The sequence below is a fragment of the Ochotona curzoniae genome, unplaced genomic scaffold (assembly GCF_017591425.1).
Source record: "Ochotona curzoniae isolate NIBS_2020 unplaced genomic scaffold, NIBS_Ocur_1.0 scaffold_4505, whole genome shotgun sequence".
NCBI classification, from domain to species: Eukaryota; Metazoa; Chordata; class Mammalia; order Lagomorpha; family Ochotonidae; genus Ochotona; species Ochotona curzoniae.
In genome coordinates, this window is record NW_024467118.1 from 52,190,785 (window position 1) to 52,210,675 (window position 19,891).

The window sequence follows — 19,891 nt, forward strand, 5'->3', positions numbered from 1 at the left end:
TTTGTTGGTCACGTTAGTGAGTATTGGCTTTCTGGAGAATAGCATGTTGAGTCATTGTGTGGATTTTCACAGTTGCTATTTTGTGTCCTATTAAGGTACCAGCCAGTCAAAACTACAGCTTGCCAGGATGAGGGAGATGTTAAAGACCCTTTCGATCCTTTATATTCTCAGATGTCACTACGATGGTGTTGATTCTATTACCTGCATTCTACTTAGTTTTAAAATCAGAACCACTGCCCAGGCCTCCTAACTTACAGGTCGTGTGGTGTGTATGGTGTGTATGTGTGTGTGCGTGCGTGCTGGCAAAGTTAGAAAATATCATGATACCAAATTTAGCATGACAAACTATTTATCTAACTGCTTTTCTTAGATTAGAACATAAACTTGTCTTAGCTTTTGGCTGCCACAGACATTTTGATTTCTCCCTGTTCAACGATCTCTGGATCTCTTTACCCTAAGTGATTGACAGTGACCTTCAACCTGCCTTCTGTGGGAGTGCCAACTCAATCTTTGGCCCAAGAAAAGTTCATGGCTGGGGCCTCGGTTTCTCTGCTACTCCTATTCTGTTAATGATAACTCTACCCTGCACTTTGGATTCCGGTCCTGTGGAGCAGCTCTGCTTGCTTCAGTGTCACCTCAGTCCAGGAACTCAAACTCTTTAGCAGGCCAATGTTTGATTGCAAGGTGGACAGTTCAAGGCCTACATCGCATGAAGATTAAAATTAGGAAGACAGTGCAACAGGGCAGCACTGAAGAGAGGCCATGTTGCTCAGTGATTGCAGTCTGATGTACTGGCTGGCAGCTTGGCAAGGACCCCGCAGGACTACAGGTGCAGCAGGGGTGTCCTGTGTCAGACCTGTCAGTGCTGTAACCAACTGGTCTTTTGACTAAGGTTTTCTAACCTTGGGCTACAAAAGCTGACAAGATGTTCTTTCCCCCACCTCAGTCTAACCCCAACAGTAGAGGGATAAGAATAAGAAGGCCATTGACCTGGGGTATATAGTCTTTTCCACTGATTCTTGTTTCTTGAGACTTAGACTAAGATTTTGCCTTATTCACCCTTTTGGTTTCCTTTTCAGAACTTAACTCAGTGCTGTACAGAGGCATTTTGCTGAATCAAATGACATGTTTAATGTGTTCTCCTTTTTAAAATCTGAGAATCCTGAAAGTCTTTTCTGGCCAGCATCTGGACTCTTGCATCTCATTCCTAAGCCTTCTGCCTTTAGACTTATCTCAAAGAATATGCTCATATTGATTAGCAAATAGTGTTTTACAGTTTGCTTTCATCTTGGGATATTCCCTTTTCAAATACTTCTTTTACATAGAAGATGGCTTAAAATAACTGATTATCCCAGACAAAATAAACTTGAATAGCAGAATAACTTCAAAGGCCTGCACAAGTGACCATAGCCATGGTAAATGATGGACTTGAGTTTTGAATCAGAAAGACCTTAGCTCCAGGGTAAGCCTCACCACCTAGTCCCTGGATGACCTGGGCAGATTTGTCAAGTCCTGTACAGACCATACAGTGGGACTTCTGTAGGAACCCAATGTGCATGATTACTCTGGGGATTCTTTGAGGTCAGATATGCAAGGTGACGGCACAGAGTGTGGCATGGAGTGAGGATAAAAACATTTTTGTGTATTATTGGTTGTTATTTTGGTAATTCTTAAAAGGGATTATTGAAAGGCAGAATTACAGAAAGGAAGAGGGAAAGAGAGCCAGAGAGAGGAAGGGAAGAAGGGGGAGGAGGGAAGAGAAAGAATGAGAGAATGAGAGAGAGAGAGAGTGAGAGAGTGAGAGACAGAGAAGGAGAAAATTCGTCTGGGTGTGTTGCAAGTGGATCCAGGGGCGCAAGTGCTTGGGCCATCTCCCACTGCTTTCCTAGGCACATTAGCAGAATACTGGATCACAAGAGCAGCTGAGACATGAACTAGTACTCAAGTGAGATGCTGGCACTGCACTTTGTGGCTTCAGCCGTTATGCTGTAGTGCTGACCTCTAGTTTGGTCATTTTTACATAAACCAAGTGACAGTTGGATAGGCCTGATCCATAAGCTCCAAACACTTCCATTTTCTTCCCCTAGGAAATCCAAAGCTCTGTCTGGAAACATGTATTTTCATATCACCTGTAGCACAATTTTCGGAATTGGTTGATTGTGGGTTCTTTCACCATCCATACATGCATGTCTCCTCCATAACAGTTGTCCATGGAATATGCCTCTTTAATTACACAATGTTCCTTCAAGCCAAGATATCTCAGTATATAGCTGCTGTGCTGATGATCCTGGCGAGGAAGGGTTGATACTATGGTGAAGCAGATGACTTCAGGCAGATTAGAATAGATTCACCAACTGCATCTCTGGAAATTATTTACTCTGACACTTCAATATTTAATAAAGATTAAAAACACTTTAAAATACATAAGCTATTTTCTAAAATTCACTGAAAGTTTAACTGTGTTCAGGTTATGTTTCTAGGAGTACGTCCCTTCTTTCTAACTTTTTGAATTTATAAGACATTGAATACATATTTTCAGTTTTTTAAGAGATTTGTTTTAAAAATGGGAGAGAAAACTCCCAGCAATGACAAATCCTTACCCGAAGATTCCTACTTATCTCAATTTTGAAATTCTTTAAAATGTGTTTTCACACACAGCTTGTGGTATTTTCGTTTTGTTTGCCATGTGCATAACCAGTGTGAATGCTCTGGCTAGCAACATGTGTGGCTTCCTTCTGTATAATGTCTTGGCATGGCGCTTGTCTGGCCTGTCCACAGAGTGTCATCATTAGGTCTTGAGAGTGTGTGAGTTTCTGTGGCTTCCAGTCTCATGGCTCTCAGCCCTGTTCTTGTTTAGGTTATCTGGATCAGTGTGTCGATGAATCCGGTGGCCACTCACAGTGCTTGCGTAGCTTGGTCTCCTAGTGGAGTTGCTATAAACACTCTGTCTTTGAAAACTGTTTGCCTCCTGCATGGCTGGCCATTCCTTCCTGTGATACTTGTCTGGCTCCTTTCTTCTATGAGACCTTCAGCATTGGATTTCCACATATGCCTTCTATGCTGTATGCCTGAAATAGCACATTTGTGCTTGAGACTGCACATTTACTGCATTGTGACAAGTCTATGACAACTGTGGCAATAAAAAGCACCAAGATTTTATGCCCCACACAAAAAAAATAACATTAAATGACATAAGAACCTCTGACCATAGTACTTATAAAATCTATCCCATTTTTTAAAATGTTAGGAATGTGAAAAAGATGTATCTAGGACTGTTTAGAATGTCACAGTATCTTTTGAGTGCATTAAATGTTATTTTTAAAGCACCAGTACTTAGTGTATCTTAAAGTGTTTCCAGGAGCATGCAAAAGAATTGCAACAGCTTGGGCCCTGCAGCTTGGGTGGCGCAGTGGTTAAGGTCCTCGCATTGCACCCCCGGGTGCATATGGGTGTCGGTTCTAATCCCGACTTCCCTTCCAGCTCCCTGCTTGTGGCCTGGGAAAGCAGGATGGTCCCCTGCACTCCCGCGGGAGACTCGGAAGAGGCTCCTGGCTTTGGATCGGCATAGCATCGGCCGTAGCGCTCACTTGGGGAGTGAATCATCAGGGAAGGTCTTCCTCTCTGTCTTTCCTCTCTGTATATCCGCCTTTCCCATTAAAAAAATAAATAAATAAATCTTTTTAAATTAAAAAAATAAAAGAATTGCAACAGCTGTCTCAAGAAGGGGTAGTTCCACTTCTTATCTCTGTAAGTATGAAAGAGTTCTTATCACTATGTAGTTTATTATGGAAGAGAACTTTTCACACTTTATGGACAGTGTTCATTATGAAAAAAACTGCAGATTCCAGTTTTTTACACCAGCATGACATTTTGATTTATTTCCCAAGAACTTTTTGAAGTTTACTCATATGTGTATAGAAGATGGAATTAAGTTAGTTAAGCAAAGGGGCAGAGTTTTGAACCTGTGGTTCTTTAAAATGATGCCCAAATCATGATTATTGGGTATTAGATTGTTCTGTCTTAATACAAACCATGAGTGGGCTCAGGAACCACACTGTCTAAACAGTGTTTCTCCAATAATGGCATCTTCATGTTTTACTCATTTCTTTGGCTGATGTACATTTCTGGGAAATTCTCTCATTGTGCTTTTATTCCTTCCCACCCCCAACCTCCAGCTCTGTATCCTCAAAATTGCTTTTGACAGCTGTGGGGCCTGTAAGAACTGTTGCCAATCTTGGAAATGTGATTTTCCTGTAGCAGCATCCAAAGTTAACAAAAAGACATGGAAAAACATCCCATTAAGTGTTTCAATAAAAGAATATCCATGTACCTTATTGTATTCACTCAGGCTTTCTACACGTTAGTGTAGCTTTCCTCACTTCTTTTTTAGATGTTAACTAACATGTTGCCAGGACACTTCTATTTCATTTAGCAAGGTACACTTCAGAATACAAGTAAGTTCCCTCCCCAAAAAGTGTTCTACAAATAGTATATGCTCCTATTTTTCTTCTTTCACAACTTTCTTCCATAATACCTTTTTTAAATAATTAATTTTAAAACAAAGGCTTAAATATAATTCAGCCTTGTAAGAACTTTTATTTCTAAGGGAGCACATTTCATGTGTTTCACGTATGCGATTTTAACAACAGAATTATTCTTTCCATTCTCCCTTGCACTCCTTCCCTCACTCACTCATACCTATCCTTCCTCCTGTTTTTACATTTCTTCTAGTTTCTTTTTTTCAAAGACTTTGAGTGTTCTTTGTAACTACAAGATTAACCCTCCACTAAATAAAGAATTCAAGTGAGTAATAACTAGAAGAGTCACTGTTCATCTCTCCCATAGACAGGGCTGTAAAGAACAGATCTCAAAATGTCAATTTCACTGATCTATATTACATTTTTTTATACTATGTATGTTGCCTTATTTCACTAAGCATGGTGGCCACCGGTTGCGTCCATTTTGTTGTGAAAGGTAGGATTTTGTTCTTTTTATGGCTGAGTGGTAGTCTATCATGTATGTGTACCATAGTTTCTTTATCTAGTTATTAGCTGATGGACATCTAGGATCATTCCCTCTCTTAGCTATTGTGAGTTGAACCACTGTAAACATAGGATTTCAGATAGCTCTTTCATATGTTGATTTCATTTCCTTTGCTTATATCAAGCTCTTGGCTAAGTTCCCCTTGAAATGGCTGGGCCATACAGTAAACTATTTTTAGATTTCTAAAAAAAAAATCTGAGTGCTGTTTTCCATGGTGGTTGAGATAGTTAAATTCCTACCAACAGATTAGGATACATTTTTTACTACATCCTCAGCAGTATTGATAGCCATTTTAACTATGGTGATGTGAAATCTTGTTGTGGATTTTGAGTTTTCCTGATGGCTAGTGATCCTGAACATGGTTGCATGTATCTATTGCCCATTTGTATTTCATCATTAATATGTTTATTAGAAGGGATTTATATTTTTTATAATCATTGTGAATGGCACTGATCTTACTAAGTTTTCTTAGCCCGTGGCATTTTTTGTATATAAAAGCCACTGATTTTTTTTTATCTTTCAACTTACCAATCTCTCCTGAGTTCCAATAATCTCTGTGGAGTCTCTTGGTTTTCTTGTAGGTAGGGTTAGATCATCTGATACTGGGATCTCCCAATGGTATTCCTTTAATTTCTTGTCTAATGGCTTTTCTAAAACTTCTGGAACTGTATTGAATAATAATGATGAGTATGATCATCCTTGTCTGTTTTGGGAAGTTAGAGAATATGCTTCCAGCTTTTTCCCACTCAATAGGATGCTGGCTATAGCTTTGTTATATTTTGCCTTGGTTGTCTTGAGATGTATTCCTTCTATACTCAATTTGATTAGAGTTTTTATCATGAGGGGCCTGTGGGATGGCTCCGTCGCTAAATCCTTTCCTTGCAACTTCTGGGATCCCATATGACAAACTGATTTATGTCCTGGCTGCTCCACTTCTCCAGCCCTCTGCTTATGGTCTGGAAAAGCAGTAGAGGATGGTTCAAAGCCTTGGGACCCTGCCCCCACGTGACAGAACCAGAAGAAGCTCCTGGGTTTTGGTCCTGGCTTTGGATTGGTTCAGCTCTGGCCATTGCAGTCACTTGGGTAGTGAACCAGTTGACAGAAGAACTTTCACTTGGTCTTTCCTTCTCTCTGTAAATCTGCCTTTCTAATAAAAATAAGTAAATCTTTTATAAAGTTTTTTTTTATCATGAGAAGATGCTATATTTTATCAAATGCCTTCTCTGTATCTAATGAGTTAATTATATATATTTTTTTCCTTCAGTTTGTTAATGTGATATAGCAGATATATTGATTTGCAAGTTTTGAATCATCCTGCATACCAGGGATAAGTCCATATGGAAGTTTTAAAATTCTCTTCTTAAAAACTCTTGAGTCTGGAGGGAACCTTGGGAACTGGATTAAAGTCCTAGCTCTGCCCTGCCACCAAGACCTTGCGGCTGGACCAGTCTGGGAGGGGTCCGGGCCTTGAGGTTGGGGGCGGCTTGCAGCTCCACACAGTGTGGTGGCTGTGAGGGGGTGCTCCTGCCAGGTTGAATGCAAGGCTGGGGACTCGGGCCAAAGCCACTGCTGAAAGGCAGTGACTTAGTCCTTGGCTTTGGGCAGCTTTTGGTGCACTGGCTCTGCCTGCTGGCTGCCCAGCAGCGAGCTCTGGGGTTTTTAGGATATGAAATTGCTGCTAGGGACACGCATGAATAAGGCCAGCTTTAGTGTGCATAAGAGATGAATTCTGGATGATTCCCAGTAACAGGGTCATGAAACTTTTGGGCAAGCATGGAGACTGAGACCTGATGGTTTGGAGCGGAGTGTCCATAAGATCTATTTGGGCCAGATTGAATCACCAGCCAAATTAGGAATCTTGACATGGGCTGTTAGCATAGAGCATCACTGACGACCACACACCAATCCACACCAAAGCTATGGATGGGGGCCTGTCTGGCAGGGCTAGGTACCATTACTTGACTGGGTGGTGGAATAGTGGACTGGTTACATTTGGCAGGTCAAGACACTAACCAGCATGCAGGAGAACTTGGTCCAGGAGCAAACTCTGTGGGGTTAGTGTGGCCCCAACCCTGTGGAAATACAAGTCCCGCAGGTTAGCTCCTGAGCTGGGGTGGCAATGGGCTAAGCTAGGAGTGACCATGGCACCTGCCATCACTTATGGGTAAAGGAACCGATGGCAATCTGGGCAGGTCAAGGCAGCACTACCCGAAGGTGCATCCTAAAATAGGATGTGGGGTGGGCTGAGCTGCAACTGGAAGGGGGCGGACTGGGCAGTGCCAAGCAAGCTTCAACTCACAAAAAAGAATAGAAATCAGGATGGAGCACATGTCATTCCGACCTAGGCTCTCACACCAATTGGTCTGCATGAGGCAGGGATACTATGCCACAGCATTGAAGGCAAAGGCTGAAACAGGTGAAGAGCTAAGCCAACTGGGTCAGAGCACCCACAGACACGCGTGCAATCTAGGGCTGGGAATAGACTTGGTTGGGGAACTGTGAGAGTACACCCTTGCTGGGTTAGGATTCCCATGGGAGGGTGCAGGGGCTGGAGTGGGAGTTGTGTTCTCTTCTGGATATGGCTGCAATCTCCCTAAGCACAAATGTGAACTGGGGCTGGGTGCACCAAGCTGGGCTAGATGCCTTCACAATCTGGTGCTCTGGAGAACTTGGGTAGATGTAGGACGGACTAGGCTGGGTCTCTGCCCCTACTGAGCCATGTGTGAACAGTATCTGGGTATGGACAAGCCTTGCTTGGGGTGAAACAGCCAACACCAAGACCTTGAATGGATTGAAGGCCAGCAATGAGGGCTGGCCCATGGAACCACCAGTACGTCCAAGACCTGGCATAGGGAGAGGTTCTGAATGAAGAACTTGGGAAACTCCTCTGTTGGAACACAGCCACTACAGGTGAGCGCAAGAACCACGATATGGAGTAACCCAGACCAGGCGAGAGGAAGATACCCACCATCATACATATGCCATAGGTGGCGGGCAGAGCAGGCTGAACCCATTCACATCAACCGCTGGCGAATTCAAGCACCAGCATAGAGTGTGGGTCAGGCCAGTTTCAGCCGCAACACATACCAGTGCATATTAAGGAATGCCAAGGTGAGGTAAGCTGTACCAGATGTGATTGCAGCGCCCAGACAGCACATGTGAGAACCAGTGGGGAGGAGGCAAAGCTTGCAGGGGAATGTGGGCTCTCTAGCTGGACAACCACTCTCACTGGAGAGTATGAATTGGGACAGGGGCAGACCAGGCAGGGCTACAACACCTGTGGACCTCATGTGAGCTAGATTGGGGAGGGGCCAGATTGGGCTGACTGTTCTGATTGGTGTAAGCAAAAATTAGAGTGGGTGAGGGTTGGTTGGGCTTTGCCACATCATCAACTGGCAGAGGCTGGCATTGGGGGCCAATTCTGTTAAGTTAAATGCCAGAACCACCTGGAGAGTGCACAATCCAGAAGTTGGAGTGGCCTAGTAGGGAGATAGTGGGCACCTCCCTCATGGGTGACCATTCCCACTGGAGAGCACGAAAGCCAGGACAGAGGCAGGGGTGGCTAGACAGAGCGGATCCCTCCAGGATGTGTGTGGGCTGGATAGTAGGTTGGTTGGGTTGAACTAGGCTTCAATGCCCATTGATAAGTACCAGAGCTAAATGGGATGTGGGACAGACTGAACAAGCCAGCGGTACATACTGACATGCATGGGAACCAGGGTAGGGAACAGGCCTGGTGGGGGTTATGGGGAGTCACTCCAACTAGGCTGCAGCTCCCACTGGCTTGCGTGAGGACTGAGTATGAAGTGGGTAGGATTGAGCTGTACTACAACACCCATTGGCTTGCCTGAAAGGGCTGGAAACAGAACTGACCCAGCAATTGCAACTACCAGCACGTGCATAAGCTGATTGGGGCGATGGACTGTGCCATACCCTGTACTGACAAATTCACATAAGAATCAGGTTTGGGATCATCTCAGATGAAGTTTATTTGGAAATCCCTCCAACTGAACTGCTGATCTCAGAACCCCAACCATGAAGAGACTATGTCAGCCAGTGGATTCTGAATAGATTTCATTGCAATTGGAACAGCGAGATTCGTAACTGTTGAACTATCAAAACTGCTTAAGCAGGACCCTTGGAGCATGCCTCACATCGGGGACCTGGGATGGGTGGGAGGCTGGGTGGAGCTTCTCCCTTTGTTTCTCCCCTGATCCCAGATACAGGGGAAAAAATGATATTAGTGTGGAAACAATGGTATTACCCACTTTCCAGTAGACCTTGACCCTTTGTACCCTAATCAACTAAGTAAGATCATTAAATAAATAAATAAATAAACTCTGGAGTCTAAGAAATTCTGTAGAAACTAGGGGAAGTAAGCATATTACAACAAAACATCAGATGCAACCTAAAACATCCTTGGTAAAATGGTTTAAATCGTTCTTAAAAAAAAAATAAGCTGGAAAATTTAATGAGTTGAATACCAGATCTGAGGATTTAGAAGGGAAAGAAAAAAAAAAACAGAAAAGCAAATGATATACACAAGAAAAGCAAGTTAATATATTTATTGCCCCAAACCATAAAAATTAATAGATTAGAAAAAAGTTATGAAATTGGTAAAACTAAAGTCTTACTTTGCAGAAAGCCCTCTGCCCATCTAATCTCAAAATGACAAAAACATAATTCCTAATAAGCATACCTTTCAAAGTTCATGGAAAATAGAATTAAAAGTAAGTGCTTTCATGTAAATGACTTTGCATTCATGTATATGAGTGAGTATTGAAAAAGTTCATGGAACATGCATCCTTTGAAAAAAGTAGGCATGAATTTTAATAACTTTGTACCAAAACAAACCTATTTTTAGTTCTACTTTAAACTTTTGAAGTCTCCTTTTATTATAAATGAGAGAAATATAGAATCACTTTTACCAACAGATAATGATTGGAAGTGTGTAAGAAATCTGCGAGAAGATAAGCAGTAAAAAGTAGATATCAAAGTAAGGTTTAGTGAAAAAAAGTAGAAAGCTTTGGGGAGTGAATCAGTGTACAGAAGATCCTTCTCTCTGCAAATCTGCCTATCTGAAGAAGTATTACTGAAGAATTAGACATGTATTTTTCCAGTTGTTTTTCCAATGATGATTGCTTTGAAATGTCCTCCTTAATTGCTATAATTATATCTTGGTTAGTTCATAGATTAGTTCATGTAAAACGATGCTCAGTGTTGTTTGCCATCAGGTTAAATGAAAGCAAGAACTGTAAGGCACCATATCACACTTAACTAGAATGACTGTAAGGAGAGAGATCATAAAAAGTATTTAGCAAAGATATGGAGGAATTGGCACCATATATTGGTGGTAGGAATGTAACTTGAGACATATTTCTTTGGAAAAGAATGTGGGTACCCCAAAAGGTTAAACAAAAACCTTTCCAGTTCACCCAGAGATTTTATTCCTAGGCAACTACTCAAGAGAATGAAATCATAAGTCTAATAAAAAAGTTGTCAGCAGCAGTATTGTTTAGTATAAGCAAATACTGGAAACAGTCCTAATGTCCATTGATTGATGAATGAATAAAAAAAATGTGGTCTGTACGTGTGACTATTATGAGGCAATACACGGAAACAAAGCACTGATACATGCTATAAAATTGTGAGATTTGGTTGAAATAGATTGAAAATGTAGTGAGAGTAATCATTCACAAGGTATAACATATTATGTGATTTTCATTTATATTAAGTGTTGACAGTAGGCAAATCCTTAGAATTAGAAAGCAGATTGATGGTTTTCTAGGGCTAGCTTGGTTCATGGGAAAATGGGAGACGACTGGCAGTAGGTACAGGGTTTATTTTTGGAATTGTGAAAATATTTTCAAATGATTGTGGCAAAATGGAGTGGATATAAACCAAAGCTAATTGAACCCTACACTTTGAATAGGTGCATTGTGTGGTATACAGCTTAATAAACCTGCTGCTTAAAAAACAGAAAACATATGAGTGACTACTATCACTGTGTTTTCTTGTTTTCCTATTTCTCTGAAATTAAATGAAAATAGCACAATAATACTTGAAACTATATTATAGAAAATATTCTTGTCTTTTCAGAGCTCAGTACATTCCAGAAATTTTATTGAAAAATTATAGTTTGGTAAGCAGGGTTTTATTTATAAAGTAAACAGAAAATTCAGGCCATAGATTACTATGCTTACTATGTAAAGACCTTTTATAACTACATAATAAATAATCACCATGAAGACAAGAGAGGCAGCATGATGGGCAACCAGGTGAAAAATATATAACATTCATACTTTTCAAAAAATCTTAAACTGACAAGTGAGGGGCACAGTTGTCAAATGAATACACCTTTGCACAGGTGGACATTCTCAAGACTTCAGAGATTTAATATATATACATAAATGTATATATGTATATGTGTGTGTATCCCATTGGATCGCTGGGAACTGGAAGGAGGGATGTAATTCTCTAGAGATTTCTAGAAGGTTGATTTTGGCTCTAAGAGGTTAAGAGAACATAGTGTCTTGGGCGCTGCTTGTTCTTGATATCCAGAGAAAGGCCACTGGGTCTACTGCTCCCCATGACCATCCTGGAGCGGAAGAGAATGTGAGGCTCTTAGACTACAGCACGACTACAGCTTCTGTGTTACACTGCAGAATGGAGCAAATATGGCACACTGGCCCCTAAGCCTCTCACAGAAGCAAATCACCATTTTGCTTCATGGGATGAGGTTGGAGCCAGTATCTTCTTGTGGGTGGTTAGCCCTTTGGACCAGGATTGTTGTGACCCAGGATCATTACAGAGATGTACACCTGTTGCCTGTGGGTGCTCCATCCTGCTAGAGTCTGTAATAGTCACTTCCTCTGTCAGGATTGTCTTGTTGGTGCCATTACATTTTATGTTGGGATGACCCCCATACATATCCTGTGAATCTGTTCTTAGAAGAGATAAATACTTGATAGAAATGGTCTCCAAAAATCCCTTCTACAGTTTGAGTTTTAGCTTAGCAGTGAGAATTTCATTCATTAGAAGATGCTGTTACAAGTGAATGTGAGGTTCTTAAATTGGTAAGTTTTCTTTATATGTGTTTTTTGGATACCTTTTTGTATTTGTATTTTCTGCTGGTCTCTATGGAAGCAAACAACATTAAGACCATTTCTACAACTTAGAAATGCATAGGAGACCATTCCTCTCTTTTTTTAATGGTATATAATTTATACACAATTGTGTAAACTCAGAATTTAATGCATACATTTTCTGCCTAAATTAGAAATTTATGTAATTGCAATGAAACAAAGTTGCTGACCTATGAAAAACACAGAGAAGGTAGTCTTATTATGTTGTACAAAATCTGTTATGATGCATTCAAAGTAATAAAGAAATTTTGGTTAATTTTTATCTTGATGGACAGAATTGTATTCTGAGATCCCGTTAAGGAGCATGCTTTAGTGTTTGTCATGGAAGGAATTCCCAAAATTCTATTTGGAGTAAGAGATTTCCTGTTTAGCATTTGTTTTTGTGACTTGCTCATTTGTATTACTTTGTAACTCTCTCCCTCAAACATTTTCCTAGGTTGAAAATGTCCGCTTGGCAGATCGAGTATCTTCTAAAAAACCAGTTGTGGGTACTTTGTACTTGACAGCTACTCATGTGATATTTGTGGAAAATGCACCTGACACAAGAAAAGAAACATGGGTATGCATTCCTCATTTTTCTTTGCATGTTTCACGTGGTTTGAAGTGAAAAGTTTTGGCCCTCCATTTTTCTGTTTGTTCACATGATGAAGTAGGTGGGCTATTGGTATTTGGGAGTTGAGAAGACTTTCTGTAATGAGTACCTTGCCTTATTCCATAATCTTGACTGCTTCTCTGTTTGCTCCTAATTTTAAACACTGATAATTTGAACATCGTGAAAGGTAGGCCTGTCCAGTAGAGGATGCAGGTGGCTCCTCTCTATCAAGGAGTGCTTTAATAATGGCAGTATGCTGTTGCAGCATTTTCTTAGTACTGTATCTACAATATGCTTTATACTATAGTGTGGTCACTCAGCTATTTTATTATGTCATGTCAACTTTTCTGATTATTAAAGGGATGAGCTAGAGCAGATATTTTTGCTGTTTAAGATGCTTATAAAAAATAATTGGTATTCCTTATTTTATAAAGGGACACAACCATAGTGTTTTGACCGGAAGCAGAATCTCTGTATTGTAGATTTCTTCTTCTTCTCCGTATTCCATGATCAGCACTAATTTTTTGTCATAACGTTCAGGTCCTGCATTAAGGAGAGAAGGCTAAAAGAATGAGTGGCTTCTGAAACCCAGAGAGATGGGGATTATTGCTCGAGGAGGAGCTCCTTGGAGAGGAGCTTGGTGGTTGCAAGGGGTTGGGATGGGCACTTTTTGATCAAAGGGTACAGAGTGCCAGATATGGAGGGAGGGGGCGAGGAATAGGTTTAGAAGTCTGCAAAGCAGGTTATTATAAGCAATAGTCAATAATGAGGTATATTTCAAAATAATTAAGACAGGGTATATTTTAATGTCTCATCATAAAAAAATAATAGGAAAGCAAGGTAATGGCATTATCAACTAGCTTGATATCATCAGTGTCATATACATTCATCAAAATACAATGTTGCCCCTTATAAATGTACTCAGTACTGATTTGTCAGCCAAAAATAACATCAATAAAAACAGTTTTAGAATTAAATAAACCTGTTCTGTGTCTGCCTGACCACCAGCAGCTTCAAAAACAAAAATTCCAAGTTGCTTTGACCTGGAGCCTCCCATGTGGACGCAAAGAGCCTGGTGGTCCTTCCCAGTGGAGGCAAGTCTTCCTCTGATCGAAAAAGTATGTTTGACTAACTTCTGATGACCTTGCTTGATCTGATACCCATACACCTGTAATTTTTTATGCTGAATAATTTCCTTCAGAATAATTAGCCTGGATATCACTAAGATTTTAGTACTGAAAAATAAAACTATAGACTAGGCAATTACTTCTTACTGGAAATACCTCAGTTCTTGTCATCTGAGTACACATGTGGAGCCAGCTGGAGGTTGGGGCATTTTCCTGCCTCTGTGTATCTGTGTGTGTGGCCCAAACACCTGTGTCAACCCTTTTCCTGCCTGTGACGTATTCACATGCACTTTTGGTTGTAGATTCTTCACAGTCAGATTTCCACCATTGAAAAACAGGCAACAACGGCTACTGGCTGTCCCCTGCTGATCCGCTGCAAGAACTTCCAGGTCATTCAGCTCATCATACTGCAGGAGAGAGATTGTCATGATGTATACATTTCTCTGATACGCCTCGCAAGGCCAGGTAGGGCAAGGACACTTGACGTTGAAATTGGACCCACAAAACATGTTCTAGAATGTGTGCGGTGCTTGTGAATGACAGTGGTTTGGCAGCCCCCTCATCCCCGGCTGCAGCTGAGGCCAAGCAGTCTGAAGGATCCCTTGACATATCATTATCTAGCTTTTAAAAATCCACTCTGGTGCTTGCTAGATGGGTCTCTTTGGTGAATCTCAGTTTTCACTTCATGTCATTGGAGGTTATGGTGTGGTGGCCATTCAGGAAATCACCTTAAAATCCTGTCCTCACACTGTGATAACTGACCCATCCTGAAGGAGGCCTCAGAACTGAGAACATTTTTTTCATGTGAGAAGCATTGTGATCACACAGTTCTAATGTGGTTCTCGCCTCTTGTAAGCTTTGATCTCCATTGCTTTCTGTTTTCCAAGGTTGACACCCTTAGGCTTTTGTTCCTGCTACTTAAGGTATGGGTAGATTGGTTCTCCTAAATCAAGCTGCCTTAAATGTTGTGGGAAGAATTTTTGGATTTGAAAAATAAGCTCTCTGTTACCATCTTTCTAGCCCTCATATGAATGGTATTCAGATTTATAATTTACTGTTTACTTCCACAGAAGTAATTTTTGTTTCTCTGTGTGGCTTATGTGAGTTATGGTATTGTTTCCTAAAGGAAATATATGTCTGTGTTCCTTAGGAGGTAGAGATTGTTTATGTAAAAGTTAAGCGTTTGCTTATGTTTACTTTACCAAATGCTTCTAGGCTTGGTCTGAGAATAATTTATGTATTTACTTACTTATACATCTTTAATTCAATGCTGAGAGACACAGAAACTTCTGTCTGCTGTTTCATTCTCCAGGTGTTAGCAACAGCCAGGTCTGTGCAGGCCAAAGCCAGGGGCTAGGAACCCAGTACAAGTTTTCCATGTGTGTGGTACAGACTAAGTACTTGGAACAGCATTGATGCCTCCCAGGGAGTGCATTAGTAGGAAGGTGGAATAGGGGGCAGAACCAGGCACCAAACCCAGTTACTCTGCTACGGGATGCAGTTATTTTAAAGCAACCTCTTAACTGCTGTGACAGGGACAAGAAGTCTGATGAGAAACATCCCCAAGCATTTGGTTGGGTCCTTGAATTTTTGAATATGACCATGTCATTTGTACATGGCCAAGAGCTAAAGTTATTTCTTAGGAATGGTGCCAAAGGACTGTCAAAGTCTGATCAGTTTGACTTGACCTTGCACCCCCTTTAAAGCCAGCTGCTTGGAGCTTTTTCATCCAAGTGTATTGAAAAGGACAGCAGAGAAAGCCAGAAAGCTGTTGAACTCTGTGGAGGGTGGGCTATAATTGGAACAAAAGTTCTGGGAAGATGTATGCTGAGTTGCGCACAGCTGAGAATAAGAGAGCTATGTGCCAGCAGTTTCTATGTCCTTGTTTAATGGATGTACTGGGTAATAAATGGGCTCTGCCTGGTTTAGGGAGGTTTAGGAATAGCCCTGAGACCTGGGAAAGGTCGGAGCAGCAGGAAGGGCACATCACAAGGCAGTGAGGGCCTGGCTCAAGACAGCCAGCCGGCGCCAGGACTCACACAGGGAACCTCAGGGAAGAGAACTGCTGGACTCCCTGCTTTGAAATGTGTAGATCATCATGTTTAGGGGAGTCACAAGCTTGACTGGTTACCTTGTCCAAAAACAGGAAATGGCTGTAATTCATTGAATTAAAGCCAACCTTGGAGGGGCTTCCAAAGCAGTAACCCATATTTTGAAATATTGGCATTAGAAACACCAGCAGTATAGAAAGTTGTGTATTAGTACGTGTGGGAAGATGAAGTAATAGCTTAAACAGTTTCTAAGTTTAGTTTTGAAGGGATTTGAATCTGAGTGGAGACAAGGAATGATGGGTTCTGACTTGAGACAGTGGCTCTCAGCTGGGGTTAGAATGGCTTATCAGGTACATCTAAGACAGTGTCCCAAATACAGTGACCCTTTTCCAGAGTAGCAGGAGTGTGTGTGTGTGTGTGTGTGTGTGTGTGTGTGTGTGTGTGTGTGTGAGAGAGAGAGAGAGAGAGAGAGAGAGAGAATGAGAATGAGTGAATGATTGATGAGGAAAGCACACTTTAAATTCTAGGGGCATGGTGAATTTCTCTAGCTACTCATGGATTATACATTTTCAGCTCCCTTTATGGACACAGCTGACTGCAAGATCCTATAGAGAAGCATTTGTTAAGTATAAAGGGGGGTAAAAATACTTGGGAGTTTATTTAAGTCAAGGCTTATGCAGAATTCTTTCAGAATTCTCAATATTTTTTCCTTACTGAATTTAAGATACAAGTGAACAGAATTACCAAAAAAAAAAAAAAATCTGGAATGATTTTATTGGCTTGCTTTTTGTATTAACAAAAGTCAGCAGCAACTTGGTCATGGACATTAATAGATCCCCGTAAAAAATAATGTGGGGCAAATTCAGTAAGCTCTTTAATTCTTGGCAAAGAAATATCTTAGATTAAAAGAACTGTTAAAGCCCAAATGAGAAAATAAGTTAACCTCAAAGATCCAATGTACTAATAAGGGTATAAAATTTTCTGATTGAAAGATCCCTGTTTCTCAGAAGACTTCTATTTTTCCCATGTTCTTTATTTTCTACTTACTCTAATTTGTCCCTTGCTGTTTATTTTACTATCAATTATCTTTCCTTCTTTAGTGCTTGTGGGCCCTTCAACATCTAAATAATTTACTTTATTATTCCATTTTTACTAAACCACAGGTTTTGAGGTCATTCTAATCGCCATTTTTTCTGCACTTTTTCATTTTTAAATTTTTAACTGGTATGTAAAAATTGTCTATATTTGGTATCAGGTGATGTTTCAATACTGGTATACATTAAGGAATGTTCCACTCAGGATAGACATACTTATTTCTTCAAACACTGGTTATTTCTTTATGGTGGGAACATTCAGAATCCTTTCTTCTAAGACCCCCTTTTTAAAAAAAATAAAAATATGCAGTACATTGTTACCTGCAGTTAGCCTTCTGTGTAGTACAACCCCAAAACTTCTTCCCCTATCTAACTGTAACTTGCATTCACTCATCCCATTCCTTTCTTCCTTTTACTTTCCCCAGACTCTTAACCACTGTTCCTGTCTCAACCTCTATGAGACCAATGTTTCTAGATTCCACATATGAGTAAGATCACGTGTCTTTAGCTGTTCTGAATATCTATTTATAGCTGGCATAATCTCATTTACTTAAGTTAAACCTTTTCTGAGTGATGGATATATAACATGTTTTCCAGTGGTAATTCCTTTGTTATCAGTAATGCTTAATCTGAGTCTAGCTAAGCCCCTATCCACCATGTTACCCTCAGCAGTCTTTATGGTAATTCAAATATCTGTTTAAAATAGACAAGCAATAGTCAGGCACCCTGATGATTTTTATTTTAAATATTCAGAATCCAGTAAAATCTCTGTGAAATACTCCTCTCCAAATGGTCTTAGAATTGCATTTACTTTAAGTTGCCTGCATCCAGTAGAATGTTGGCAAAAGTTGAACTTTCTGTAGTTACTTTGATTTAAGTATTTCGGAAAACAGCAAATAACTTTTTTCTCCTCTTGCCCACTCTTCACATCTGCTCATAGTGATTCATATTTGCCCTTCTTTTTACTTAATACTCTTGATTTTCTTATAAAATGCACAAGGAACTTCAATCTATAAAAGGAAAGGAAATAATCCACTTTATGAAATATGAAAGGAACCTGAAGGGACTTTTCTCAAAAGAAGATACAGGAGTAAATAATGGACGTATGATATAGTGTTCAACATCACTCTCCTTAGAGAATGTAAATTAAAATGTAAAGAGCTATCCCTCACACTTGTTTGAGTGGCTGATACCAAAAAGACAAAGCATATCAAGAATTGATAAGGATGCGGAGAACAGGAACCTTTGTGTAATGTTGGTGAGAATGCAAACTGCTACAACCACTATAGAAAACTAAAAACAATATTACCATATGATCCAGTTATCCCACTTCTGGATATTTACTCAAAAGTTATGTCATCAGTCTGTCAGAAAAAAGGTCTACACTCGTATGTAGATTGTAGCACTCACTAGTCATAATGGCCACATCATGGATACATGGATAAAGAAAATGTGATATAGACACGTGTTGGAACAGTTTCTTCAACTGGCCTGTGACAGCATGGGCAGAACTAGAGAACACTGGGCCAGCACTGTAGCACAGTGGGTTAACTGGGTGATGGTTGGAGCTGCAGCTGCTGCCTTTCTGATCCAGCTCCATGGTGATGACCTAGGAAAGCAGTGGAAGACGGCCCCCAAGTCCTTGAGCCCCTGTTACTCATGTGGGAAACCCAAAGGGAATTCCAGGTTCTTTTCCATTGCAGCCATTTAGGTAGGGAATTGGTGGATGGATGATCTCTCTGTCTCTTTCAGTAACTCTGTCTTTCAAATAAGTAAATAACTATTCTAAAAAAAAAAAATTGGAGGACATTATGCTAAGTGAAATAAACCTAACACAGAAAGGTGAGTGTGACATGCTCTCACTTATGTATAGAATCTACCACAACTGAACCTGTAAAAATATAGAGAAGAATGATGGTTGCCAGAGGCAGGGAATGGGGACAGGAAGGAGATGAGGATCAAAGAGCATATAAACCTTCAGAGAAAGAATAAGTAGAATATAATTTTTCAAAGTCTGCAAGCAAAAACATGATTTTTCTAATATTAGTTGATTATTTTACTCTTTGCTAAAATTTTGCTGTGTGAAGTACAGGAGTTGGGCGTCAGATGAACAGCCGAGTAGGAGAGAAGGAATATTTAGTAACCTGTACAAATGCTAGTGGCACTTCTTGGTTTCTCAGGCTAGACAGTCCCCACGCTGCCTCTGGGCTGGCCTGTGAGTCATCAGCTTGACTGGTCTTGATTGACAGAAACTTCCCTGCCTTCAAATAGGCTTTTACTGAAGTTGGGCCTGAGGATTGTGTGATAATCCTTCCCCTTAAAAATACCTGAAAGGAAAAATGTTATAATTACACTATCAACCAAACATGCTAATATATTTCCATGCAAAAGGCACCTTCTTCATGGATTAAAAAATCTTATTTGTTTGGAGGGCAGAATGTGAAGGAGAGAGGGAGCAACTTGGTGGGGGAATGGGGCAGAGTGAGAGAGGAGAGACTTACATCGAAGATTGTTATGTGCCATCTGCCCAGTTCTCTAAGATTGCAGGAAACTTTTTTCAGCTGAGAGCATCTGCTTGGTTTGTGCACATGCGTGTTGTTTCTTATTTATACAAGCAGTCAATATTCTGGGAGCAGGGGTTTAGCTTAATGGTTAAAAGGTGTGTGTTCCATTTGGAAGTGCCTAGGTTTGAGAACTGGTTCTGGCTTCTGACTCCAGCTTCGCAACCTTGCAGACCCTGGCAGAGAGTCTCAAGTGACTGAATGCCCGCTACCCATGTGGGAGTGGGAGATACAGAGTGGATTCCTGGTTCCCAGCTTCAGCTTTGGCCCAGCCCTAA

At 40.7% G+C, this 19,891-nt stretch overlaps 1 protein-coding gene across 1 annotated transcript in view; it reads left to right on the plus strand.

Moving 5' to 3' along the window:
• Positions 1 to 19,891, plus strand: part of MTMR7 (myotubularin related protein 7) — a 104,812-nt gene that overhangs the window by 27,344 nt on the left and 57,577 nt on the right. Inside the window, exons 2-3 of the mRNA XM_040965899.1 lie at positions 12,625 to 12,747; positions 14,210 to 14,372. Of these exons, the coding sequence (XP_040821833.1) occupies positions 12,625 to 12,747; positions 14,210 to 14,372 (286 nt within the window). The remainder of the gene's footprint in view (positions 1 to 12,624; positions 12,748 to 14,209; positions 14,373 to 19,891) is intronic.